Raw genomic sequence first — 26,228 nt, forward strand, 5'->3', positions numbered from 1 at the left:
CCGGGCAGAGTCCTGCCCAGCTGCGCTGACCCTTGGTTTCTCTCCCCCGGGCAGATCTCCGAGGACCTGGGCAGCGAGAAGTTCTGCGTGGACGTGCAGCAGGCGGGGGCGGGCAGCTGGCTCAAGTACATCCGGGTGGCCTGCTCCTGTGATGCCCAGAACCTCACCATGTGCCAGGTCAACGAGCAGGTAGGGCGGCCGGCACGGCCCGGGACATGGGCCCGGGGGCAGGGGCACCCCCCAGCCCCTCCCGGCGACCTGCACGGGCGGGGCCGCTCCCTGACACTGGGCTGGCACTGGGGTTCCGGGTGCTCGTCTGCACCCCATGAATGCCCCTCCGGCCCTCATTCAGCGCCTTGCAGACCGGACGGGGCATGAGAGCTGGCCGAGGCTGGTAGGCAGCCCGTCCATGGGCCCAGGGCCGCAGGGGTCCCCCCGCTCCGAGACAGGCACAGACTGGCCTGCCGAGCGTCCTGGGGAGGGGCTGCTGCACAGAGGGCAGCCGGGGTGCCCGACCTGGGGGTCACCAAGCTGGCAGAAGCCCATACAGGAGATCGGCCTCACTTGACACAAAGCGCCGCACCCTGGGAGCGGCTGGTCCTTGTCCAGAGCTGAGTGTTCCTGACCTGGCCTCCGGGGCCCAGGGACACCCTCACCCCGGCATGCAGCCCCTGGGACCGTGTGTCCTGCGGGTCAGTGCCAGCTGCGTTGCGGGCATCATGGCACTGGTTTGACCAGATCTCATCCCACCGGGTCCTCGGGCGCCGCTTCTCTGGACCTTTGCGGTGGGGTCCCCGGGGGCTGCCCGGCCCCCCTGTGCCTGTGAGGCGGCCCCCTCAGAGAGTGTCCCCGGCCCCCTGCGCCCTTGTTCTCACCCCACAACCCAGAGCTCGGGGCGCCCAGCCTCTGCCACCCGAGTGGTTTTCTTTCGCCTCTGCGATCTTGGGGTACACGAGATTTCATTTGCAAAAGGGGTTCCACTGCTCTACAACACGTCTGCGGAGCACTGGAGGAGGGAGGTCCCTGGTGGTGTGGACCACGCGGCCGCCAGGCCCGGCTTTGCAGAAACGGTTTCCCTCTCAGCGCCACGGGCACCCCTCCCGCCGCCCCTCGCAGCTCCTGCTGCCTTCGGGCTGGGGCGCCCCGAGCCGAGGCCACCTCTGCTGCTGACGCCTGCAGCCTCTGGTGAGAACCCAAGATTTAGAAAATCACTTTTTTTTTGCGTGTAAAAGACACTTCAGAAGTAAAGCAAAAGATGCTTTTTCTGATTGTAAAAATCAGAACAGATTTAAAAAAAAACAAACTTTCCTTCTCCCAGACGGAAGCGGCTTTAAGTGGCGAGAAGCGGGCGAGAGTCCAGAGCGGTGTCTGGCCTCCGTGGGAGCGGAGCTGGCGGGGGTCAGTGGAGAGCCCCACGGTCGGCTCAGGCTCGTGTGTCTGAGACACGGAACCGGAAGGCGCAGCCTTTACGTTGGCGCCACACTCGGGCAGCCAAGCAGCTCCGTCCGGGGCGCTCCCAAAGCAGACAGGGTCCTCTCGCGGGAGGGCGCTCCTGGGCCAGCATCAGGAGCTTCCAGCGTGGCCCACGGAGGCCCACGTGGACCTGACCGCTCCGCAGCCAGCCTCTTCCGTGGGCAGTGCGGGCCGAGACGCGTCCTGCCGTCTCCTCCCAAGCGCCCCTCAGCCCCCAGGGCCAGGGAACCCCCTCCCGACAACCCGTGCGGCCCAGACGCCGGCCCCAGGGCCCGAGCCCCTCAGCTGCTGTTACTCTCCAACAAACGTTGGGGGTCCGTCCCCCATCTTGGGCACGAGGGACAAGCATTTATGGAGAGGCACTGGGAGGGCCACAGAGCCGGGGCCGGCGCTCACCCCACGGGGGCAACTGCAGAGCCCCTGGCCGCTGCCCGCCTGCGCCCTCCCTCAGCGATGCCCACGGCCAGGCAGGAGGCCGGTCCCAAAACTGCGCATCCACATGGCAAGGGACTCGCACGGTGACGGTCACTCGGTAGACACGGACCACGCTCTCGGAGCTCCCTCCGCCAGCCCGTGGCCACGCGCGCCAGCCCCAGGGACGGCCCCCCACGCGTCCCCAAGACAGGGACCCCAGGACTCACCCAGGAGGGCACCTCAACCCTTGGAGGGCCATCAGCTGCACCCCGCCCGGGGGACCCCGGAGCAGCCCACACACACCAGACACACCACACCCCACGCACACACCACACACACACACCAGACACACCACACATCACACACACACCCTCCAAACCCAGGGCGCGTCCGCTCTCCGCAGGGGGCCCGCAGGGCCTGGCGCAGCGGGCAGGAGAGCGGGTGTCTTCCCAGTCTGGCTGGTGCCCAGGCTTCAGGGCGGGTCAAGGCAGGCGGGAGGCCCTGGTCATCCGTTCCTGAGGCCACCTCAGGGTCAGGTGCACTCTGGCCGGCAGGTAGCCTCCAAGGGCCCGGCCGGCCCGGCCCCCCTGCCCGGTGCCTCCCGGGCTGATGCAGGGTCTGTGGACAGACGGCCTGGGGGCCCCGCAGCCCTGCACCCCAGCTTCTGTGCCGCCACCGCCGGCTCCGGCTTGTGTTGTGTGTGCGGCCTCTGGCCAGGCGCCCCCAGCCTGGGGACCGCTGCCCTGAGCCCCTGAAGCCCCGCCCGCCCCAGCCTGGGCATGGACGGCTGCACACGGGCCGCGGGCAGCCAGCTGGGCAGGCGGGACGCGCGTGAGGAAAGGGGCGAAGGAACCGAGCGGCTCCAAAGAGAGCCCGTGACCCCGGAGGCAGGTGGGGGGAGGGGGCGGCGCGGAGGACCCGGCCCCTCCCCCGGCAGCGCTGGCCCGGCTTCCACGGAACCGGCCCGTCTTCCCAGCCTGTGCGGCGTGGCTGGCGCCGAGGTCCCCCAGGGCCTCCAGACCCCGCGGCTCCTGCCAGCACCCTCCTGGCCACCCCCCCGGGCGGGAGAGGCAGAGGCCACGCCGGCCACCCTCCATGCGGGACCTGACGCTGTCGCTGAAAGGCGGCTGCGATGCGCCCTGCCCACAGCGAGGCCGCAGGTGGCCCTGAGGCGGCTCGGGCCGGGTGCAGGCCGACGGGAACCGAGCAGCGCGGTCGGGGCCACGGCCTTTCTCGGGCCTGCGGGGGGTGCTCTGGCCACAGCCGAGAGCCTGGGCTGATGTGTCCACTTACCATGAGCAGAAAGCAGAGCGGGCCCATGGCGGTCAGTTCACACGGGAGACACAGCCCCCCCCAGGGTGCTGCCCCCCATGTCTACCTTTCGTTTGGGAAAATTCTGGAGACCTGGTTGCCCGTGGACGGTCCTTCCAGCCATTATGAGCAAACAAGCTGGTGGGAAACGTCCCGGGAAGCACAGGCAGCGTCTGCTCCAAGCGGGGAGAGGAAATAGCTGGGGGAGCGCGGGCTGAGGGCGGCCTTTTTCAGGCTCCACTCTCGCTCCTGGGTCAGCAGAGCGTGCCAGGAGGCCGGGGGGGCGCGTGGGGCTGGAGTCACCCACACGCGTCACAAGTCCCCACAGCAGAGTGCGGGGACCGTGTCCCCAGGACAAGGCAGCCCCACGGCCCCCAGAGTGGGTGGACGGAGGTCACCAGCCGAGCCACTGGCGGATCCCCACCTCCAGGCCTGCGCTGGTCTCTGGCGGGACCTGCGGCCTCCAGGACAAGGCGGCCTGGCCGGGGAGGGGCGTCCCCTTTGGCTTCATTCTCTCTGGTGTGACCCCTCTTGTCCCCTCAGGGCCCGGGGCTGCGGGCTGGGATTCAAGGCCAGGCACCGGCCACCGCCCTGCCCGGTCCCCCCGGACTGTCCCACCCCGACTCTGCTCTCATCCCCGTGATTTTTTCAAAGAAAAGTCGTACATGCGTCCACTCCCCAAACTGGTGGCTTCCGAACAGCTCATACAACCTTCCCTCCGATGACAAGGCGGCGGGGACCCGTCCCAGCGTTCTTGGCCGTTCACAAGGCCCTCGACGAAAGGGCCGCACGCGCCGTGGCCGGGAGCTGCTGCGCCTGCCGGCTGACCGGCTGGTCTGAGGGCTGACCGGCTGACCGGCTGGTCCGCCCCGGCCGCACCTCGGGATTTACCCTCTTCCCAGCAGTGTAGCAGACACCGTTGAGATGGGGAGAGAGCTCAGCCGCGACCAAGAATTGATATTTAGCAAAAAATAATGTCCTGTCCCAGCCGCACGACTGGACAGCTGGAGCGTGGGGGCTTCGTCAGGGCTGGAGCTGCAGGGTGGGGGTTCCCACAAGTGGGGACCTGGGCCCCATAGCCACGGCCTCCGTGGCAAGCGTGGCCGGCTGACCCTGGCCCTGCCTGGCCCTGGAGCTGCCATGGGCTGAACCCAGGGCTCCTGGGCTGGCCCAGCTCTGCTGCTCCGAGGATGGATGACTGGCCGGAGGCCACCTCACGCACAGCACCGCCGGGCAGAGAAAGTGAGGCCCCTCACAGACCCTGCGGCTCGGACCCCACTGGGCTTGGGCAGTGCCTGGGGCTACCCCCCAACTGGCCCCTCTGCCACCGCAGGGCAGGAGTCCAGGCCTCCCCGAGGGCACGGCGTAGGTGGGACGGCAGGTGGTGGGACGCATCCCAGGTCTGTGCCACGGGGGCAGCCCCGGGACCCCAGGTGGATGCGCGGGCTAACCTCAGGGTGACCCTCAGGACAGCGTCCTCCGGGAAGCACAGGTCAGAGGCTGCGTGGCCAGCGGGGTCTGGGGGGCAGCTTCCCCTCGCCTGCGCTTCTCCTGGGGGGGGCGGGGGCTGCGGGCACCCGGCCTCCCGGTACCCGGGGTGAGGGGCTGGGTCTCCAGGCGAGCGCGGATCCCACCTGCTCAGTCCACACGGCCTCTCGGCGCCTTAGAGTGGCCACGCAGGGAGAGCCGCCCAGGTCACTGGGCCTGGGGGCGCCCTACGGGCACCCGCAGTGGGAGCCGACCACCGTGGGTTCTGCCGGACCCCGGCCGCCTCGTCCATTTACACCCAAAAGCTCTAAGTCGGTGTGACAGAAAACCGGGCGCTCCAAGCCCTGTCGTGGGAGATCGTGTCCTTCGGCGGCCTGAGAGTCAGGGAACACGGCACCCGGGGAGGCGCGGCAGCGGGGTCACGCGGGGTCACGGTGGCGGTGGGCTCCGCCTCCCGGACGCTGGGCGGGCACGAGCGGCCAGTGCTCCGTCTGGCTTCGCTGGGGCGGCTTCTCTGGCTTTCGTGAGGCCACGGCGTCTGTGCGCCCCCGAGCCGCGCTGCCTGGCGGGGGGCGGGGGCAGGCGCGCCGAGGCGGTCTCCAGCCGGCAGGCCGGGGCTGCTGGCCACGCGCAGTAACGCCAAGGCTGGCCGCAAGGCGGGCGCCGCACCCCACCTGCCTTCAGGCCCCGGCCGCCTGGCCAGCTCTGCGGGCCCTCGCGGCGTGTATTGCCAGAGCAAACGCTGTCGCTGAGGCTTTCCTGCCCTCCCGTCCTCCGCGCCGCGTGGACACTGCCCTGAGGCCCAGGCCCGGCAGGGAGGCAGCGCTCACAGCACAGGGCTGGCCCCGCCGCCGCCGCTCCTGCTCCCTCCCGGGCCGAGCCCTCCCTGGAGGCACCGAGACCAAAGGGCGGCAGCGACCTCTCTTCCTCCTGTGAAGACGGGGCGCCTCTCCCCACGCTCACAGGGCCTGGGGTCTGGGGTGATCCATGAAGGGGTGTGCAGGTAGCCAGCCTGCAGGGGGCCTTGGGGGGCTGTGGAAACGCGTTCTCACAGGCCCCGCGCTCACAAAGGCCTCGCAGCCGAAGCCTGTGGCCCTGGCCGGTCCTGCGCCTTCCCACCACCCTGGCCTTTGTCCCAGGAAGTCCCGACCCTGCGGCCCCGGAACCAGGCGCTCTCGGGCCTCTGCCGATAAGGCCTGTGCCACTGGACCGGCCCTGAAGGCAGCTGCCGTCTGTGGGGCTCAGGATCCCCATGGACGCCGGCAAAGCCGGGCAGCCCAACAGGGAAAGCCGGTGCTGAGCCCTGCTCCCCCTCGGGCCCCCCTCCAAGAGCGGCGGCCGGGACTCCCCACCCCTCTCCGCCCAGGCCCTGCGATTAGCGCTAATAGCTATTAATTCTGTCTGCGCTCAAAGTCCACCGCCTCACCGCCTCCTGTCCGCCGCGCGGGGCCCAGGCGGCTCTGGGTCCCCGGGCCAGGCGGGCCGGCCCTTCCCCGCGAGGCCTGGGGCTGCCACCTCACAGGCAGGGAAGGGTCCCCGGAGGCCTGGCGCCTTGGAGGCGGTCAGAGGTGGGAGTCCAGGGCCCTCGGCCGGGCGGGCGCGGGAGGGTCGGTGGGCCGGTGTGCGCAGGGAGCCCTCAGAGCCGGGCACGGCAGGGCGGGGACAGGGCGGCGGCCCCGGAGGAGGGGTGCAGCGGCCGTCCAAGCAGGAGTGGAGGGTCCCAGACACAAGGTGGCCCAAGGAGAGGGGTGAGGGGCTGGGAGTCCCAGAAGGCCTGTGGCCCAGGGGTGGGGGAGGAAGGCCGCGGCCTTCGGGGGGCGTGGGGCCCCCGGAGATCTAGAGGCCCTCCTCCGAGGCAGGCGGAAATGTGGAGGGTCCCTAGAGCCAGCGGCCCGTGGGGGCGGGAATCAGGAATCCGAGGAGGGAGGCGGGCGGGCGGCGCTGGCCCCCCCCTTGTCCTGGCCCTGTCAGGAGCCCAGCGGGCCGCGGGGGAGGGGGTGGGAATGTGTTGGCCTGGGGGCCGCGCACCAACCTGGACGCCAGGTCAGAGCACGCGCCGGCCTCCTGCGGGCGTCTGTCCGGGCCTGCCCAGTGGGCAGGGCGGGGAGAGCTGTGGGTGGGCAGCGGGCAGCGGTCTGCCCTGCCCTCAAACACCCGCAGCGCCGGGGCCTCCCGCCCTGCACGCTCGCCCTGCAGGATGCCAGCCGCACTGCCCGGAGGGGTGCGCCGTGCGGCTGAACCCGCTTAGGAACCGCTCCTGACTCCCCGCCCTGCAGGGTCACGGGCTCACCTGGGCTTTGTTGCCGCTTCAGTGCACTTTGGGTCCTATTTGGGGGCCAGCAGCACCTCGGAATTTTATTCTTATTACTATTCTGCCGCCGTGCAGGGCTTGGAGCAGGCGGTGCACACCCGGGCTGCGCAGAACACCTGCTTTAGTTAGAGGACGTCACGTGCCCAGTTTCCGTGTTGTAGCAAGTTACCTGCGAACAGCAGCCCACTAAGGCCACCGGGGGCCAGAAGCAGGGGCTGTGCCCCCAGGACACGGGTGCACTGCGGGTCTCCTGCCCCGCAGCCCCTCGACAGGGGCCGGCGCAGCGTCCAGCTGGTGTCAGGACGGGGCGGCTTCTGGGTGTCCTCTGGACAGTCGGGTGCTGTCCTCTGGGTCGGCACTGGCAGGCTGGGTGGAGACCTCAGCTGGACTCAGCCGGGGGTGTCGGGGTGAGAGGTGCACGAGTAACCAGGAAGCTCAGCCTTCCAGATGATTCCAGGGAAGGGGGCAGCAGGGCCAGGCAGCCCGGCTGTGTGGCCTACCCGGCCTCTAGGGAGCTCGGCCCATGCCCGGCTGCTGCTGAGAAGCCATGCCCCCATCTCAACCCCCGTCTCCGGGGTCAGGTGGACCTGAGTGGGCTCCCCAGACTCAGGCTCCCGGCTCCCCGGGGCTGCTGCCCTCTGAGGAGAGCCCCACGCCAGCCCGCGTGGCCAGGGAGGCAGTGGTGGGTCTGAGGAAACACACCTGCCGTCCGGCATTTCCAACCTGGACACGGCCTCCCTGCGTTGGCCTTGCTCGCGTGAGGCGTGGGCACCCCAGGCTAATGTCCCTGGTCTGCAGAGGACAGGCAGCTCAGCCCAGGGTCCCGCCCCACCCGAGGGCCCCTCCACGCTGCCCTCGGGGCTCTCGCGGACCCCAGCTCTCATCCGGCAACCGCAGGCCGCTTGAGGTCTCGCGGGAGACACTTCCCAGTCGGTTCTCTAGAGCTCGGGGCTCGCTCCGCGGCAGACACTGACGCCAGCCCGCCGCCCTGTTTTCGGGGTCCCACCATTCAGGCCCCAAGAGGCACTGTGTGCGGCCCCCCCCCCCCCACCCCCTGCTGATGGCCCCCACAGTGCTGGCCCACGCAGCCCCGTCCGCGCTCACACGCACTTCGCAAACACCCAGATTCGCCCTTGGCCTCTCTGGACGCAAGGGCACCCCGAGCATTGACCAGCAGAGCCCGGAACCAAGCAGGGCCACCCCGACGAGGGCCACACAGCTCAGACTCCGCCAGGATGGCCCTGCTGGGGCTCTCCAGGCCGGGCCTCAGCTTTCCTCTCCGAGGCCCCGCATCTGGATAAAACAAGTGGGAACGAGACTCCGGGTCTTTTGGGCGTCTTTGGCAAAGTGCCAGCGGGACCCTGGGCAGCAGCGAGAGGCGGCGCGGGGCGGGCACACGGAGGCCGGGCGAGGCTGACGGGCTCTCTGGTGTCTCCATCCTAGATTTACTACAAGGTCGTCAAGGACATCGAGCCGGGGGAGGAGCTGCTGCTGCACGTGCGGGACGCCGCCTACGCCCTGGGGCCGTGCCCCCAGCCTGGACGGTAAGCCGGCCTCCACCCGGCGCCCCAGACACCCAATTCGCGGGGGGCGCGGCTGGACGGGCCCGGGGAGTGAGCGTCCAGTGGGTCTGTGATGGATTCTAGTGCAGCAACAGGCGTCGTTGGCTTTCAAAAAAGGAAAAGGAAAAACAGCCAGTTCTGTGCTTGGAAATAGCGTCTCGGCCAGAACCAGGGGGACGCCCTGTCTGGGAGGGGGCAGGGGCAGTGATGCAGGCGTGTCCTGGGCGTGGAAGGCTCCAGGCAGGGCCGTGGGCACCTCCCCCGCCCTCGTCCTCTCTGCCCAGTGGGTACTCCCTCCCGCGCCCGCCTCCCCTGGTGTGTCTCCCGCGTGGAGGGCACCAGCCTCAAGCCCACTGGACGCGGAGCCGCGCTCACTTTAGCTCCATCCGCGCCGTCCGTGGCCCGTACCTGGGATCCCTTAGCAGAGGGCCGGGGAGGATGCCATGTGGGCGCGACCCCTTAACTGCCGCCCCCACGGCTCGGCGGGGGCCCCGGGGCACGCTGCCACCTGCTCCGTGGCTGGCACCCGCAGGCGGGCAGCAGAAAGCCCCCGTCTCAGAGCAGCGATTCTGCTCAGGCCGCCGGGGATGGGCAGGGGCGGAGGCTGGGGGGGGCCTGGGGCAGGTTTTCCCGACGGTCTCTTCCCCCTACCCCCAGCCCAGCAGGGCTTGCGATGAAGCCAGGGAGCCAGGCATCGGGATTAGCGGGAGCCCCCAGCCAGGGTAGAGAGCCCTGCCTTCGTGTCCCCGCCCCGTGCCCGGCTTGACTCAGCAACGGGCCCTTCCGTGAGGCTGCAGCAGCTCACCCCCGAGTTCCCCAAAGAGAGACCCCCCCAGAAGGGCGACTGCAGGAGCCAGCGCGCCTGCACTCACCTTGCACTTCGGTGTTAATGAGGCCGCTGGCGCGGGAGGCCTAATGGCCGGGCCAGGGTGGCCGGGGACGGTCTCCTTTTCCTTCCAATAATTGAGAAAAGACCCCGAATCTTAGCTAACACCCGAGGCCTCTCAAAGACGCAGCGGCACCAGGGGGTTTCATTTGTATAATGAAATCTCTTTCTTCCAAAAGGTTTTAAAATCCAGCCCCCGATCTTAAATAACCTGGGTCTACATTTTCCTAATAATTTATCAAACATTTGTGGGCTAATTGCTTCGCGCACATAATAGCCCAACATCAAATATTTGACTTTTTATACTCTTTCCTGTCAAGATCTCTCTGGCCTCCCAACAGCCACCCCCCCCCCAGTTAAACTCTGAATCACACAGAAAGAAAATGCAAAAATGTTCCTCACTAAGATAATTATCATAAAAAATCTTTTATCCCAGCCCCGGCTAAATGCAGCGGGCCTTATCGCGGCGGGAATTTGGAGTGGGTTCCCGGCGCCTTTGAGCCTCCAGGCTGCTGGATTAGCATGTAGATGCCATATAATTGTGTCCCCCTCGGCTCCCCGAAGCCATTAGGCACCGATTTATTTTCCTGTTACGTTCCGGCTCTGCCAGGAAAAGTTGCGGACAGGACTCGGGGTCGACGCGGGTCCGCCTGGCCGTGCCGTCGGGGGCTGGCGTGGGGAAGGCGGCCCTCCGCCGGGGGCCGGGGCTGCGGACTGGCTGGCTGTGCGTGGTGCCGGGGCGCCGGGTCCACCTGCGATGGGGTCGGGCCCCGCGGGGCCCCCAGCTGTGGGCCTGGACGCCCCCTCGGAGGGCAGCCCCGGCGGGCAGGGCAGCCCCGTGTGCCACGTGCGGCTTCGAGAGGAGGGAGCCGGCCTCCCCTGCAGCCCCGCGCCTCTGGCTTTGCTCTTTCGTGGGGCGGGGAAGGGTGTCCCTTTCGGGAGAACTTCTTGCCCGAGAGAAAATAAAGGAAAGCATTTCCGTTCAAATTTGCTTCTCTTTTAAGGGGAGCTCAAAATGATGAACGTCTCCCCCTCTCCAAGAGCAGTCGGGCACGAAGCAGCGAGACAGGCGTGGCCGGGACAGGCCAGCAGTGGGCCGCGTGGCCAGGGGACACGCCTCGCGCTCCGCCCTGCCAGGGTTCTCGGCGGGAAAGGCCACCACGTGCACGGCACAGGCCTGCCACCCAGAGGCCACCTTAGGCGACGCCATGCCCGGGCCGGGGGGGGGGCGTGGGGGGGAGGGCCCGGGGGGCGACACGAATCCCCTGGTCTGCCCGTCGCCCTCGGGGCCCTCAGGAGCCGTCAGAGTGAGGAATGGGCTGAATGGTCACTTTGGAGCCACGCCCCGTACGTCGCGGTGAATGGGGTTCGTGTTTCTTCTCGACTCTGTCTTCAAATTCCACCTGCCACAGTGGTTCTTGGCCGGGCGCAGAGGGAGCGAGATGAAAACTGGCATTTCTAACCCAGCGTGACACGGCCCGTCTCAGCCTCCCCCCAGCCCCGGGAGCCACGTAACCCAGGGCGCAGTGTCGGGGGCCGTGCCTCCGGCCCGACCTCAGGCGGGGTGCGTGGCCCCGATAGGAAGGACACATCTGGGGTGGAAACCCACATTTCTGAAGGCAAGGCAGGTCTGCGGGGGCGGGGCACACTGCTCGGCCCCAGCCCGTCCTGCACCCGCCTCCGACTCGCAGTGGCAGGGGCCGGGGATGGGGCTCTGCGCCTTCTCCCGGGGCCTGGGCCAGTTATACAGCCTCTCCCGGCCGCCTCAGTTTGCCCGGCGGCTTGCAGGAGCCTTCAGAATGGTCCCCACCGGTGTGGACTGCTGCTGAGATGCACCACAAGGAGGTGGATCTGGGGCGCCCATGGAGGCCCAGACCCCAATGTCCGCAGGGATGGCCGTACAGCTCCCAGAAGACGCGGGGCCCCCGTTCTGCTGTGAAGGCCTCACTGCGCACGTGCAGGTGATGGGGGCGCGGGGCCTCCTCCCCGGGGCCCACCACGCCCCTGCCCAGCTGCTCGGGCCGCGCAGGGCTCCAGGCTTCTGCGGCGTCCGTGATTGCAAACGCTGCATCGGGTCTCTGGCGTGGCCGCCTTCTTGCCTCCTTCCAGCCCGGCTGTGTCCAGGGTGCTCCGAGGGGGCCTTTCCTGGACATGTCAGAGCAGAGCCTTCTGCCCCCAAGGCCAGACTCGGGCCCCCTGCCCACGGTCAGGGCCCCGGAGAGGGGCCGGGTGCTGGAGCTGGTCCCCAGGCCCTGGCTCGGGCTGCTTCCACCCCTCCGCCCCTGCTGTCCTCGGGCCTGCGTGTCCCGGCAGCGGCCCCCGCAGGGACGCCCAACTCAGGCAGGCGGCCAGCAAGGCGCCCCACTCCACTCTGCCCGGGCTCCGGCCCTGCCACCCGTCCCCTCCGCGCCGGACAGGAAGGGAAGTCACATGTAGGAGGCAGCACCCGAGGGTGTCCCGTGAGGGGCTCGGCCAGGGCAGCTCCTGCAGAGTCTCCCTTGGGTGTGGGGGCTCTGGGGACCCACCGGCGGCCAGACACCTGGAGCAGCGCTGCCACCCACAGGCTCAGGGGCGCTTTGGCCAGAGAGGTGCCTCTGCCCGCAGACACCCTGCCAGGCCACAGAGCTGCCGCCCGAGGTCTCGGACACCGGGGAAGGGGGGGCCTCCTCGGGTCGCCCCATCTCGCCGCCTCCTGGTCCCTCGGCCCCCGGGTCAGGCCCTTTCAGCCAGCACGAGCCCAAGCTAAGGTGCCCAGTGCTAGCCCCAGGTCCTCGAGGGCGCACCACACACACACTTGGATTCACGCAGGCACACGCCCACATTCACACTCACATGCTCAAGGGAATCCACACACACGCACACAAGTGCCGCGTGTGCACACTGACGGTGCGTGCACAGATGCGGTGGGACACACAGCACACCTGCACACTCACCAGGCGTACGGCAGGCATCGGCGCGCGGCGTTCACACCCACACACACATGCACACGCACGCCCGCCCTCACTGCCTCTGTGCAGGAGCTGGGGGCGAGCCTCCCCTCCCAGACTCGTGGGGGGCCCGGGGAGGGGAGCGCACTCGGGGGAGGCGCTCGCTGCCAGGCGGGGCGGGCGGGGGAGCCAGGACAGACTGGGAAGCCACCCCCCCCAGGAAATTCACAGCCCCAGGCTGATTGTTTGGCTTGGCACCGTGGTCAGGATGCTGCCTCGTAAACGTAATAATAGCTGCCCCCTCTTAATTTGTTTGACCTTGACGACAATAATTTATGATGTGCATTAGGGCTCTGTCGTCTTTTTTCTCCCAATTCATAAACAAAGCACTTGGCCTGGCTTCCTTCTCCGCTCCCGAGCGTGGGCCCTTCTCAAGCCCTCCGCGGCCTTCCGGGTCGGGGGTGGGGAGGAGGTTGGGGGGTGGGGGGGCCGGGGGGCCCGCCCTGCAGTGCAGACACGGGGTCCCGTGGCCCCCGCGTCCCGGGCAGCCCCTCCTCGTCCGGGATGAGGCCGGAAGGAAGTGGGGGACCAGCCAGCCGGGGCAGGCCCCACGGACTCCCCGCGCCCCCTAGGGCCCTGGGCCAGGGCAGGTCGGGGGTCACCGCCCACCCGCCCTCTCTCTTGCAGAGGAGCCCACCTTCCCCTGCGACGTGTGCGACGAGCTCTTCCAGTCCAAGCTGGACCTGCGGCGCCACAAGAAGTACGCGTGCGGCTCCGTGGGGGCCGTGCTCTACCAGGGCCTGGGCGAGGGGCTCAAAGCCGAGGGCCTGGGCAGCGGGGGCAGCGATGGGCAGGCCCACGAGTGCAAGGACTGCGAGCGGATGTTCCCCAACAAGTACAGGTGCGTCCCTCCACTGCATCCCCCCCCCCAGCCCCCACAAGCCAGCTAGGCTGCGGGCAGACGGCCGGGAGCACAGAGGGGGCCCGAAGGGGCGGCCCTTGTCCTCGGCCCTGTTGGGTGTGGACGAGAGCCTGAGCGGCTGTACCCCAGCCCACTCCCCCGGCGTGGGCCAGAGCAGACCCACAAGCTCGCCCCAGAGGCCACAGGTGCCCCTGGCTCTGAGCGCAAGGGCCGGCCCAGCCCCTGGCCGGAGCCCCCTGGGGGCGCACAGAAGGCCCTGCCTCTGCACGGTGCGAGACGCGGCCTGGGGCCCAGCCCACTTCTGCAGGGTGTCCAAGGTGGGGATGGGGGGTCAACGCCCTTCCCCCGGCTCCCCACGGTGGCCTGACCGACTAGACAACCGCAGGCCTCCTCAGAAGAGGCTTCTCAAGTCTGGGACGCAGCCCCAGGCAGCCGGCGGCGTGGGCCCTTGCGGTCTCTGCTGCAAGGCCAGGTGAGACTCAGGACTGGGAAGCCGGGGCGCCCAGGAGCCCTGGGCAGGACGAGCCGGGGGCGCCAGGACCTGCATCTCATCAGCCCCGGAGGCCTCCTCGGGGAGCAAAGTCAGAGCAAAAGCCCATCAGGCCGCTAACAGGCTGTGGGATTGAGGGGACGGAGCCGACCCCACACAGCCTCCCCGGGGACGGGCAGCCCTCGCCCCGAGCAGATGACAGAGAAAATAAGCATTTGGGCAAATCCCAGCTGAGGCCCTCGGTGGTGAGCGCCCCTCGAGAGGGTCCGTGTTTTCTTTACATAAACACATAAATCACAATTAGCAACAGGGAAAAAGATACAACCTGCTCGAGCTCAGGAGCCGGCGTTTCTGATCGGAACGGATGGCTGGCCCCGTAATGAGCGGGCCGTGATGTATTACTGCTTTGCTCATGAAGATTAACGGTCATACCTGGGACGGCAGCAGGGTCCCCCGAGAGGAGGCTGAGCGCTGCCCCCCCGCCCGGCTCAGGGACACCCCCGGCCCCTCCCGGAGTGTGCGTGGCGGGGCCCCAGCCTGAGCCGGCCGGCCGGCACCCCTCCGGGCCGCTGGGAGGGGGCCTGGGGGTCCCGGGCCTCGCCCCAACTCCAGCCCACAGCAGTGTTGAGAGCTTCCGGGCCCCTCTTTTCTCAGGCCCCAGGTTAGCTTCGAGGTTAAGAGTGGCCGGTGCCGCAGGGTCCAGCCTTGCCTCTGGCGGCCGGACGGCCAGGGTGGGGCCTGCCGCCCGGGAAGGCTGCCTCTGCCCCGCGTCGACCTGTCCAGAGGGGAGGCGGACAGAGGCACGGGCAGGCGCTGTGACCCCGGGGGAGGAGGCCGAGCGGGCGGGGCGCGCGGCGGCGCTGACCCGAGTGTGCCGCAGCCTGGAGCAGCACATGATCGTGCACACCGAGGAGCGGGAGTACAAGTGCGACCAGTGCCCCAAGGCCTTCAACTGGAAGTCCAACCTCATCCGCCACCAGATGTCCCACGACAGCGGCAAGCGCTTCGAGTGCGAGAACTGCGTGAAGGTAGGTGCGCCGGCCCGCCGCCCGCCCGTCCACCCGGCCGGGCCCCGCCCACCCTAGCGGCCCCGCCCACCGAGGGCCCCGCCCACCCGGCCAGGCCCCGCCCACCGTCGCGGACCACGCCCGCCAGAAGGCCCCGCCCACCCGGTCAGGCCCCCACCCGTCCATACGGGCCACGCCCACCAGAAGCCCCCGCCCCGCCCAGGCCCCGCCCGTCCACGCGGCCACGCCCACTGGAAGGCCCCGCCCTCCCGCCCATCCACGCGGGCCACACCCGCCCACCTAGCCCAAGCCGCGCCCAGGCGCTCCGGGCCCCGCCGTCCCGTCCTGCGCCCTGGGAGAGCCCCAGCCCCGGCCCCGCCGGGAGGCGCCCGAGCCGGCGTGTCCCGCGCCCCGGCCCCGCGCGGCCGCCCTCGGGGGTGACCGGCGCCGAGGCCGGGGCGCTCAGCGGAGCCCCGCCCACAGCGGGCCGGGCGGACCCCCACGGCCTCCGTGTCCGCAGGTGTTCACCGACCCCAGCAACCTGCAGCGGCACATCCGCTCGCAGCACGTGGGCGCGCGGGCGCACGCCTGCCCCGACTGCGGGAAGACCTTCGCCACGTCCTCGGGCCAAGCAGCACAAGCACATCCACAGCACGGTCAAGCCCTTCATCTGTGAGTGTCCGGCGCGGCCGGGGAGCCCCCCGGCGCGGGCGCCTGCCGCCGGCGGTGGGGGCTGGTGGGTCCGGGTGCTGCCGGCCCCGGCTGGAGGCCAGCGGGGCAGGGAGGAGGCGCCAGCGGCGGAGGCCACGTTTCCACCAGAGAGGCCCTGCGGACTGCCAGCCCCTGGGGCAGGCGCAGGCGCAGGGGCACGAGCACCACTGCACGGTGCGCAGACCTGGACACACATGCACACCTGTGCACACCTGTACATGCACACCTGTGCACACCTGTACATGCACACCAGTGCACAGGCACACCACCTGTACATGCACATCTGTGCACACATGCCTGCACACAACCTGTGCACGCCTGTGTGCACACACCTGTACGTACACACCTGTGTGCCCGTGCACACCTGGGTGCACACGCCTGCACACATGCCAGGACACACACAGAAGGCCTGGATATCCGTGTCCACGTGCATGCCTGCACACACATGCACACGTCGCCCCAGAGCCGGGTGGGGGCCGAGCCCCACCCCGTGCCCGCGAGGCCTTCGGCACCTCACGCGGTGTTCGTCCCCGGCCTGCAGGTGAGGTCTGCCACAAGTCCTACACGCAGTTCTCCAACCTGTGCCGGCACAAGCGGATGCACGCGGACTGCCGCACGCAGATCAAGTGCAAGGACTGCGGCCAGATGTTCAGCACTACCTCCTCCCTCAACAAGCACCGGCGCTTCTGCGAGGGCAAGAGCCACTACACGCCCGGCGGCCTCTTCGCCCGGGCCTGCCCCTGGCCCCCGGCCCATGATGGACAAGGCCAAGCCCTCCCCCGCCCTCAACCACAGCGGCCTGAGCTTCGGAGAGTTCTTCCCCTCCAGGCCGCACCCCGGGGGCCTGCCCTTCTCGGCGGGGCCCCCCACCTTCCCCGCGCTCACGCCCGCTTCCCCGGCATCTTCCCCCCGTCCCTGTACCCCCGGCCGCCCTTGCTACCTCCCACGCCGCTGCTCAAGAGCCCCCTGAACCACACCCAGGACGCCAAGCTGCCCAGCCCCCTGGGGAACCCCGCCCTGCCCCTCGTGTCCGCCGTGGGCGGCAGCGGCCAGGGCGGCACGGCGGCCGAGGACAAGCTCGAGGGCCGGCTGGAGGACGCGTACGCCGAGAAGCTCAAGACGCGGAGCAGCGACCTGTCGGACGGCAGCGACTTCGAGGACCTGAACACCACGACGGGCACCGACCTGGACACCACCACGGGGACGGGCTCGGACCTGGACAGCGACGTGGACAGTGACCGCGACAAGGCCAAGGGCAAGGGCAAGGCGGCCGAGGGCAAGGCCGAGTTTGGGGGGGGCGCGGCGCCCCCGGGGGCCCCCGGCAGCGTGGGCGACGTCCCGGTCTTCTACTCCCAGCAGTCCTTCTTCCCGCCGCCCGACGAGCAGCTGCTGGCGGCCTCGGGCGCGGCGGGCGACTCCATCAAGGCCATCGCGTCCATCGCCGAGAAGTACTTCGGGCCCGGCTTCATGGGCATGCAGGAGAAGAAGCTGGGCGCCCTGCCCTACCACTCCGTGTTCCCCTTCCAGTTCCTGCCCAGCTTCCCGCACTCCCTGTGCCCCTTCACGGACCGCGCCCTCGCCCACAACCTGCTGGTCAAGGCCGAGCCAAAGTCGCCCCGGGACGCCCTCAAGGCGGGGGGGCCCAGCGCCGAGTCCCCCTTCGACCTCACCACCAAGCCGAAGGAGGCGAAGCCCGTGCTGCCCGCGCCCAAGCCCCCCTCGGCGCCCGCGCCCGGCGAGGAGCAGCCGCTGGACCTGAGCATCGGCAGCCGCGCCCGCGCCAGCCAGAACGGGGGCGCCCGGGAGCCCCGCAAGAACCACATCTATGGGGAGCGCAGGCTGGGGGCTGGCGAGGGGCTGCCCAAGGTGTGCCCGGGCCAGCTGCCCCAGCAGCCCCCCCTGCACTACGCCAAGCCCTCGCCCTTCTTCATGGACCCCATCTACAGGTATTAACACGGCCCGCCCTCGCCTGCGCGCCAGGTGGGCGGGGGCGGGGCGGCGGGGCAGGCGGCTGCTCCCCGAGGCCGTCCAGGGAGCCGGCCGAGCCCGAGAGGCCTCCCGCCCAGCGGGTGCGTAACCCTCTGCGCTGCCGTCCAGCAGGGTGGAGAAGCGGAAGGTGGCCGACCCCGTGGGCGTCCTGAAGGAGAAGTACCTGCGGCCGTCGCCGCTGCTCTTCCACCCGCAGGTGAGACCTGAGCAGGCAGCCCGGCGGGCACACCCGGGACCCCTCCCCGGCCCCCAGCCTCCCCAGGCAACGTGGGACACCCGGGTGGGGGCAGGAGTCCCCCGTTGGTGCCCAGGCAAGATCATGTCCCAGGGCGGGCCTTGTGCTCGGTGGCCCCCGGGCCCCTGGGCCTCAGTTTCGCCATCATCAGGAGCCAGGGAGGGTCCCCGCAGACCCCACAGCCACCCCAAGCCTGGAAGGATGGGCGGGGCCCGGGCTGGCGAGGAGGAGGGGCCTGCCGTGGCGGCCAGCCCCTGAGGGCCACTGTGGACACGAGCAGCCCTCTCTGGGGTGCATGGGCCTCGAGTGTCTCAGTGAGAAGGCCAGGAGCGCCAGGGCCAGCGACAGCAGAGGCCAGGGCACGAGGACAGGGCCAGGCAGAGGCAGGGACAGTGGGAAGGCAGAGGTCCCGGGAGGCGGACAGGAAGAGGGCGCTCCCCGGACCACACAGGGTGGCCAGGCCACCGGCAAGGCGGGCACCGTCTATCCTGGCTGCCCTCCTGCCGTGTCCACCCAGGAGGGAGCGGGGGGCTGGGCGGTCTCCCTGACTGCCTCCGCTGTCCTCCCTGCTTGAGGCCCAGCCGCCCCCAAGCCCTGCTCCACCCCAGCCAGGAGCCCTGGGCCTGAACCCAGACCCCAGACCGGGCGTTGTTCTCCGCCATCCCGCCTGGGACAACACCCCCAGTTTGTGAAACCCCCGCTGCCCGGCCTCACAGCTAAACTTAGCGTCTCCCATTGTTCCCTGCGCCTCGAGCCAGCGAACGACTTCCCCTGATTTTGCTCGGGCCGGGCTGGGAAGGCCGACAAGGCGGCCAGGCGTATCCTGCGTTTGTGTCCGCGCCGAGCTGGACGGGAACATCTGATCGGGCAGCACAGACGGCCAGGCTGGCCCTGCGGTGGCTTGGCTGAGACCGGCCAGACCTGGGGGCAGGGCCGGCCGCCCATTGTCCCTCCCGCCGCTCCCCCAGGCCCTGCCGCCCCCGCTGCTTCCCCGCGGGCCGGGGACAGACGGCAAGAGACGACCACGAAGTCACCTGTTGAACAGTCCGCGCCTGGCCAGTCCTCAGCCAAACGCGCAGCCTCCACCGAGGCCGGGGGCCCTGCCGTACAAAGCAGGCCATGCCAGGCCTCCTGCTTTTTGAGCGCGGGCGAGTGTGGCCCGCCCCAAAGCCACGCCGCAGCGTGCCCGGGACCCATGGCTGGTGGAGGCCAGAGCCTTCTGAGGCGCAGCAGGAGGGCGGGTGCCCTGTGCCCATGGCCAGGGCAAGGCAGTGTCCATCTATCCAGCGTGGAGGGGGCGCGTGCCTGCAGCAGGAAGCACCAGGCATTGTGATGGCAGACTTGGCCCCCGGGATGGCAGAGCTGAAGCCGTCATGCGGGCCCAGCTGGCAGGGCTGGCTTGGAGGCTGGGGTCAGAAGTCGGCTGCTGTCCACAGGCGCCACTTCCACTCGAGACCATCTGGCTGTTCCCCAAAGAGCAGAACGTGCCCACCACGGGGCGGGGCCAGCGTCAAAGCCCTCCACTCCCCCGCAGCGCCTCCCAGTGAGAGCGGGGCCCACAGAGGCAAGGTGGGGCAGCGGCGAGGGCAGCACCCCTGCTGGCGCTGGGGTGAGGTCCGGGTGCAGGTGAGCAAGGACTTCTGGGAGTGGCCGGCCCCAAGTTTGAGCACAGGCTGCGGCCCCTAAAAGAGGCTTCCCCGCACTCCCCCACACCGTCTTTACACGCCAGCTGCTGGGGACCCCCGGGGCTGGTGTCTCCCAGTGATCACAGCACCTGGAAGGTTAAGAGCTCCCCCGCATGGTCTCCCCTGCACGTCTGCGCTCCCCCAGCCACCCTGCTCCCCTCCCCTTCTCTGGGGTCCCCCAGGTAAAATGGGCTGCTGTGAGTATAGACCAGCTAAGGTGTGTAGAGGGCCCGGGGTCGCCAGCCCACCTTCCAGGGGCTTGGGACCCCGTGGGAGGTACAGGCTTTGCACCCCAAATTCTCCTGCTAAGCGTGAGCCCCAGGAGCTCAGGGCACAATGCCAGCTCCTCCTCCCCAGGATCCACCCCTACCCCCCGGCAGGGTGGCTCCGTGGGGGTGAGAGGGGACGTGCCCCTGAAGCCCCACAATACCAGCCTCCCCCGCCGTCCCCAGCCCCATGGCCTCGGTGGGCAGTCTGGGATCCTGGTCAGAATTCTGCCCACCAGGTGGCCATGACCATTGCCGTGGTCTGTGTCCTCCTGGGGACAGCCAGGGGATCTCTAAGTAGCTGAGGGCAGCTCTTCTTGCCCATGTTGGCTGGCTCTGTGCCAGGCGCGGGTGACACTGGGCATTATACGTTCCAGTTGATTGAACGGGCTGGAGAGTCGGGTGCCCTCTGGAGCCCTTTGCCTGCAATTGCAGCAGCTGCCACGAGGTGGTGGAGCCGCATCGGCCCCGCTGACGTGCTAAGGTCAGGCGGGCGCCCAGTCGAGAGCTGTCTCGACTTTTCAACACTTTAAAAAATAAAGCTCGATCTAATTCTGCATTTAACCCAAGTTTGCCAATGAGGGGTGCAGGCCAGGCCAGGAGTCCAACTGTCGGGACTCCGCTGGCTTAGGCCGGGATGTGTCGTGAGCAGCAGGGGCAGGCTGCCTGCCCAGGGCCAGTGTCCTGCCAAGCCTGGCAGAGGCGGGCTGGGGAAGGCCAGTCAGCTCCCAGCCGGCGGCCGGACCTGCAGGACACCCGGCCTCCGTGCTGGCCCGCCCCTGACCTGCTGGGTCACCCCGGACCCCCAGTGCCTGGGGGTGGGTCCAGAGCGCCGGCCGCTCGGCGGGGCGCTGCAGCCCCAATCCACTCTGCCACCAACAGATGTCGGCCATCGAGACCATGACGGAGAAGCTGGAGAGCTTCGCGGCCATGAAGGCGGACACGAGCAGCTCCCTGCAGCCCCTCCCCCACCACCCCTTCAACTTCCGGTCCCCGCCCCCGACGCTCTCAGACCCCATCCTCAGGAAGGGCAAGGAGCGGTACACCTGCAGGTGGGCACCCTGGGCGGGGGGCGGGAGGCCTCAGTCGCGTGCGCCCCTGAGCCCAGGCTGCTGGGGGCAGGCCCCGCGGCAGCACGAGGCCAGGGCGCAGGCGGCGCACCCGCCGGCCGGGGTTGCCCCGTGCACGTACTCGTGGGGACCCCCGCCCCCCACGAGATCTCGGCCCCGCGGGCACAGGGAGGCAGGCCAGCGCGCCGAGGGCAGCGGTGACCGACGGTCTGGGGGGAGCAGAAGGGCTGGTGGGGGACCCAGGGGCTGCCCAGCTGGCGGGAGCTGAGCCCACTCTGCCCGGATGCTGCGGGGGCCAGAGGAGGGCACCCTCCGCCGGGTGCAGGTGGGACCGGCTGAAGGAGGAGGACACGGGGGCTGGCGGCCACCTGCGGGGGGCTACACTGGGCACACCCGGCCCCCTGTCTCGGCGCCGCGCGACGCTGGCCTGACGGCCCGCCTTTCCCCAGGTACTGTGGTAAGATCTTCCCCAGATCAGCCAACCTCACGAGACACCTGAGGACGCACACGGGGGAGCAGCCTTACAGGTAGGCGCCCTCCCACCTGGGGGGCAGGCGGGTCGGACCCACCGCGTGCGCAGGCGGAGAGCGGCCTCCCCCAGCCACCCTGGCCCCTCTTGCCGGCCCCACCGCTGGGACGTGCTAAGGTCAGGCAGGTGGTGCCGCCCCCCCCAGAGGGTGCCCACTCGCTCCTGGGGTGGACTGGGGGGCTCAGATGGGGGGGCCAGCACAGCCCCCAGGCGCGCTCTGTGGGACACACCTCAGCCCCACCCTGCTCAGCCCTGGCCACCCCGGGCCCAGCGGCCACTGACCCCGGGCACCGGGCCCAGCGCCGTCGCAGTGGAGAAGGGGCTCCGTGCAAACAGGGTCCAGCCCGCCCAGCCCCTTGACAGCCCCAAATGGGGGGCCGTGTGCCTGTACCCCCTCCCGGGCCTGGGTCCCCATGGAGATGCAGCCGCACGGCCAGGCGAGGTGGGCCCCCCGCGCCTCGCCCATCCCGAGGGGCACCGTAGCCTGAGACTCGGCCCCCCGCTCCCACTTGGCGTTGCGGGGAGAGGGGTCCGCCGGGGTTCCTGGCACCTTCGGTGGGCAGGCAGCTGAGGGCAACGTCCTGCTTTGGGGTGCCCGTCGGGAAGGCCTGCAGCCGGCTTTCCAAAGTTACATTGGGGTCACGGTGGCCGGGGAGGAGCTGTGTCAGGCACCGAAGCTTCGTTCCGGGCTGGGGGGCCGGGAAACCGCAGCCTTGGGGCGCCCGAACAGGGCAGCGAGTCCTGGCCACGCCTGGAGACACGGCGTCCCATCACCGGGGAGGGCGGCCGTGCCCCAGCCCTGGAGGTGACCAGCTCCTGGGCCCTGGGGGCACGTCCTGCCCAGGCCACAAGGAGCAGCCCGGCTCTGCCCGGCGCCATGCTGGCCCGTCCTCCCACGGCAGCCGGCACTGCCCGGCCCCTCCCTGCCAGGCGGGCCACGTGGGTGCCGCTGCGGCGAGGCTTTTGGGGGAATTTAATTATCATCAACTTCTTCGCTCCGCCCGTCTGCGAGCCTCGACTCCCCGCACGGCAGTGCTGGCGAGGAAGCCCCCCGGCCGCCCTGGCCCTGCGGGGCCTGGAGCCAAGGCCTTCGGGGTGCTGGCTTTGACACTGCAAGTTTTCGGGGCTCCCTCTGGAAGCCAGAAGGGTTTGCCTTGTGAGAGGCAAAGGCCTGCGCTTGCGTCCAGGAGCCCAGCCGAGGAGGGCTGCCTCCGTGCAGGCTGGCGAGACCCCACCCCCGGCCGAGCCCCACACGTCCCCCGGGAGGCCAGCGGGTGACACGGCCCCACAGCAGGACAAGGCAGGGCTCAGGACCCTGCCCCCTCTGCCGCCGGGCGCTCAGGACCCAGCCCAGAGTCTGCAGCCACCCTAGGGCCCCAGAGTGGCCAGCGGGGCACTCGGCATCCTCCCGGCCGCGGGGGCTGAGAGCCTGAGGGCGTCTGGCATGAGGGGCGCGCTGGGCGGTGAGAGACCACTTGGGGGGCGGAGCGGGTGCCTGACCTAGGCGTGGGGTCTCAAGCCCGTCCTCAGTGACCCCTGCGCCCCCCCCGCCCGCCACGCCAGACAACGGCTGTGCCACGGCTGTGGACGCCAGGGTCAGGGAGTGGCAGGCGGGGGCTTGGCCAGGAGGGCGGCCCACGGGCCAGCTCAGGGGCAGGGCCTGCGGGAGGCCGCGGTGGGTCCGCGGCCGCTGCCTCCGGAAGGGCCCGCGTCAGCCGGCCCCGGGCCGGATTTGGGGGCTCAGGAGCTGATAATGAAGAGGAATCGCTCCCTGGGGGACCATCACCCCCGTGTGCCCACGTGTGCCAGGCGTGTGGCTGGAAACCCCTGGCCTTCCTGGGCAGTGTCGACCCCCAGGGTCTGCCCCGCCCCGAGGAGGCGATGCCCGCAGGGCTGGGGTGAAGGCTGCCCCCCCCGCCCCCGGGCCCCTCGCTCTCAGGGCCCTGCGCGACCCCCTCCCGGGCCGGGCCGGCCGTGCAGACCGCGCCCCCCGAGGCCGCCCTGCGGAGCCGCGCGGGAGCCCGGCGGCCTGGGGGGGGCGCGCTCTGGGGGCGCCGGCGCCCTCCCCTCCGGCTTTGCCGCGGGTCCCGGGGCGGGCGGGGGCGGGCTCCGAGGGGCGGGGGGGGGGGCGCCGAGCGGGGGCGGGGCGCGGGCGCGGGCGCGGGCTGGGGGGGCGCGGCCGGGGACCCCGCGCGCTGAGCCGCGTGTCTTCCAGGTGCAAGTACTGCGACCGCTCCTTCAGCATCTCCTCCAACCTCCAGAGGCACGTGCGGAACATCCACAACAAGGAGAAGCCCTTCAAGTGCCGCCTGTGCCACCGCTGCTTCGGGCAGCAGACCAACCTGGACCGGCACCTCAAGAAGCACGAGCACGAGCACGAGCACGCGCCAGGTGGGCGGGGCCTGCGGGCGGGGCGGGGCCTGGCGGGCGCGCGGGGCGGGCCTGGTGCGGCAGGGGCGGGGCGGGGGCGGGGCCCGGAGGGCGGGGCGGGGCCCGGAGGCGGGGGGCCGGGAGGGGCGGGGCGGGGCCGGCGCGGCGGGGCGGGGCGGGGCCGGGAGGGGCACGAGGCCGGGCGCCCCCCTGACGGCCCCGCCCCGCAGTGAGCCAGCACCCCGGGTGCTCACCAACCACCTGGGCACCGGCGCCTCGTCGCCGACCTCGGAGCCGGACCAGCACGCGCTCCTGGACGAGAAGGAGGACGCGTACTTCTCGGAGATCAGGAACTTCATCGCCAACAGCGAGCTGGGCCCGGCGGCCGCGCGCCCCGACCCGCGGTGAGGGCCCCCCTGCGCCCGCCCGCCGCCCCGGCGCTCCCTCACCCCCGGCCCGGCGCGGCTCACCCCTGCCCCTCGGGGCAGCAGCCGTGCTGGGGGCCCCGGGCTGGCGGGGCCTCGGGAGGCCCGTGCAGTGGGCTGGCCACCTCGGGAGCTGCCCCCCGAAGGGCGCCCCCGGCTCCGCCTCCACCCTCGGCGCCCGGGGCGCCGAGCCCGCGGTCCTCGGCTGGTCAGGGCGGCCAGGCCCGGGCAGGGGCCCCGCGGGACCGGCTCTGGCTCCAGGCCGGGGCCTCCCCAGCAGGCCCCGTCGCCGACCCCGAGCAGCCGAGTCCACTGGGCGTCCCTGCAGCTGCCGTCCGGGGCAGCCCGGCCGGGGGCGTCCGCAGCCAACTCCGCCCTGTGATTGCAGGCCAGAGGCCCAGGGCCTGGACAGCAGCGCACAGTGTCCGGGCCTGGCAGGCGGGAAGCCGGAGGACGCGGAGGACGAGGATGAGGACGAGGACGAGGACGAGGACAGCCTGGCCGGGAAGTCCCAGGAGGACGCCGCGTCCCCCGCGCCAGAACCCCAGGGGGCCTACGAGGATGAGGAGGACGAGGAGCCGCCCGCCGGCCTGGCCGTGGGCTTCGACCACACCCGCAGGTGGGTGCTGGCCACGGGCCGGGTCCGAACCGGGGTCCTGCTCCCCTCCTCAGCGAGAGCAGCCAGCCGTGCCACGCCTGCGCACACGCCCGCCGCGCCCCCCACCCGCGGCCTGGAGGCAGAGTGCAGGCTGCGGAGAGGAAGCCGGTCCAGGCCGGCAGGGGCTCTGCAAGGACGAGGGTGCCGAGCCCCTGCAGCTTGGAGGTGCCTCCTCCCCCAGGTCCCTACTGCTTGCCTCTCCTGCACGGCGGCCCCGGCCCCTGCCCGCGGAGGCTGCAGCCCAGGGCCTCTCCGAGATGGCCCTTCCTCTCAGGCCCTGGCCCCCAGAGCGGCCAGGAGTCAGGCCCCTTCTTTACCGGGCGGTCGCCCTCCTGCTGCTGGCGGCCAATGTGCGCGCCCCGGGCCTCCGCCCACTGCTGTCCTGCATCCGTGTGCCTCCGTCCGCTGTCTGTGTCGTGTGTCTGTCTCTTTGTGCATGTGGCTCCTGGAGACGCCATGGCGTGCATGCAGGCACAGAGCCAACCGGAGGGTGTCCGAGAGGTGGCCGGAGGCCAGCCCGGCTGACCGGGCCTCTCCCGTCATTGGTGCAGGTGTATTGAGGACCAAGCGGGCGGCCTGTTGGCTTTGGAGCCGATGCCGACTTTTGGGAAGGGGCTGGACCTCCGCAGAGCAGCTGAGGAAGCGTGTGGAGTTAAGGATGTGCTTAATGCCACCTTAGATTCTGAGGCTTTAAAACAGACCCTGTACAGGCAGGCTAAGAACCAGGTAGGTACCCACAGAGCCCCAGCCCCTACCAGGCCGGACGGCAGGCCGCAGCCACGCCTGTCCGGGAGATCCCCGAGTCCCTGAGCCCGCCCTGTGCCCATCACGTTGGCTAAGAGGTGCCCAGCTGACTGCCACTTGCCCGTGAGTGAAGACAGGACAGGGAGAGTCTGAGCGCAGGACCTGAGGCTCCCGGGCACGTGGCCACTGTCCTCTGGCCCCGCAGGGCCGTCCCAGACCAGCTTCCAGGGTGAATGCTGTGCCGGCCCCGCCCCGTGCCCGTGCTCCCTCCAGGGAGCTGGGCATCAGGCGGTCACTGACCTCCTCTGAGCCACAGGGTAGGCCAGTGCCCAGCCCTACCTCCAGGGTCACCGAGCCAGGAGCCAGGGTCACCGAGCCAGGAGCCCACGTGCATGTGTCTGTCTTTGTCTCTTTACTAATTCTGTCCAGTGTTCACGGCAGGGGGCCTCTCCACCCGCCTGCTCTGCGCACCCCCCACCCCGCGCCCTGGGGCTTGTGGCCAAGAAGACCCTCGGCCAGCCTAACCCCCCTAGGCCAGAAGCACGTCTGCCTTGTAGAAGCCTGTGCGTCCCTCCCCCAGGCCGCAATGCGGCGCCCCCACAGCGTGCAGGCAGGTGTCCCCCAGGGCCATCAGCGTCTCCAGCCGCAGCAGCGGCCCCTGCCCAGCAGGCGGGCATGGCTCGTGGCAGGGTCTTAGCAACAGCGACCGCCGTTCCCTGCCCCCCCCCCACCAGCAGAGCGCCAGGAGGATGCCC

At 70.3% G+C, this 26,228-nt stretch overlaps 1 protein-coding gene across 1 annotated transcript in view; it reads left to right on the forward strand.

The window, feature by feature from the left end:
• The window catches only part of PRDM16 (PR/SET domain 16), a 148,640-nt gene that overhangs the window by 122,034 nt on the left and 378 nt on the right, over positions 1–26,228 (forward strand). The window contains 18 exon segments of the mRNA XM_037499564.1: positions 55–189; positions 8,441–8,523; positions 10,752–10,771; positions 13,060–13,273; positions 14,665–14,812; positions 15,312–15,418; positions 15,420–15,463; positions 16,044–16,242; positions 16,244–16,389; positions 16,392–17,448; positions 17,600–17,687; positions 20,560–20,729; positions 21,197–21,274; positions 23,492–23,667; positions 23,877–23,891; positions 23,894–24,050; positions 24,460–24,690; positions 25,281–25,455. Coding sequence (XP_037355461.1) covers positions 55–189; positions 8,441–8,523; positions 10,752–10,771; positions 13,060–13,273; positions 14,665–14,812; positions 15,312–15,418; positions 15,420–15,463; positions 16,044–16,242; positions 16,244–16,389; positions 16,392–17,448; positions 17,600–17,687; positions 20,560–20,729; positions 21,197–21,274; positions 23,492–23,667; positions 23,877–23,891; positions 23,894–24,050; positions 24,460–24,690; positions 25,281–25,455 — 3,243 coding nt within the window.

Source organism: Talpa occidentalis, unplaced genomic scaffold (assembly GCF_014898055.3).
Source record: "Talpa occidentalis isolate TD23 unplaced genomic scaffold, MPIMG_talOcc4v2.1 talOcc4.9, whole genome shotgun sequence".
Taxonomy (NCBI): Eukaryota; Metazoa; Chordata; class Mammalia; order Eulipotyphla; family Talpidae; genus Talpa; species Talpa occidentalis.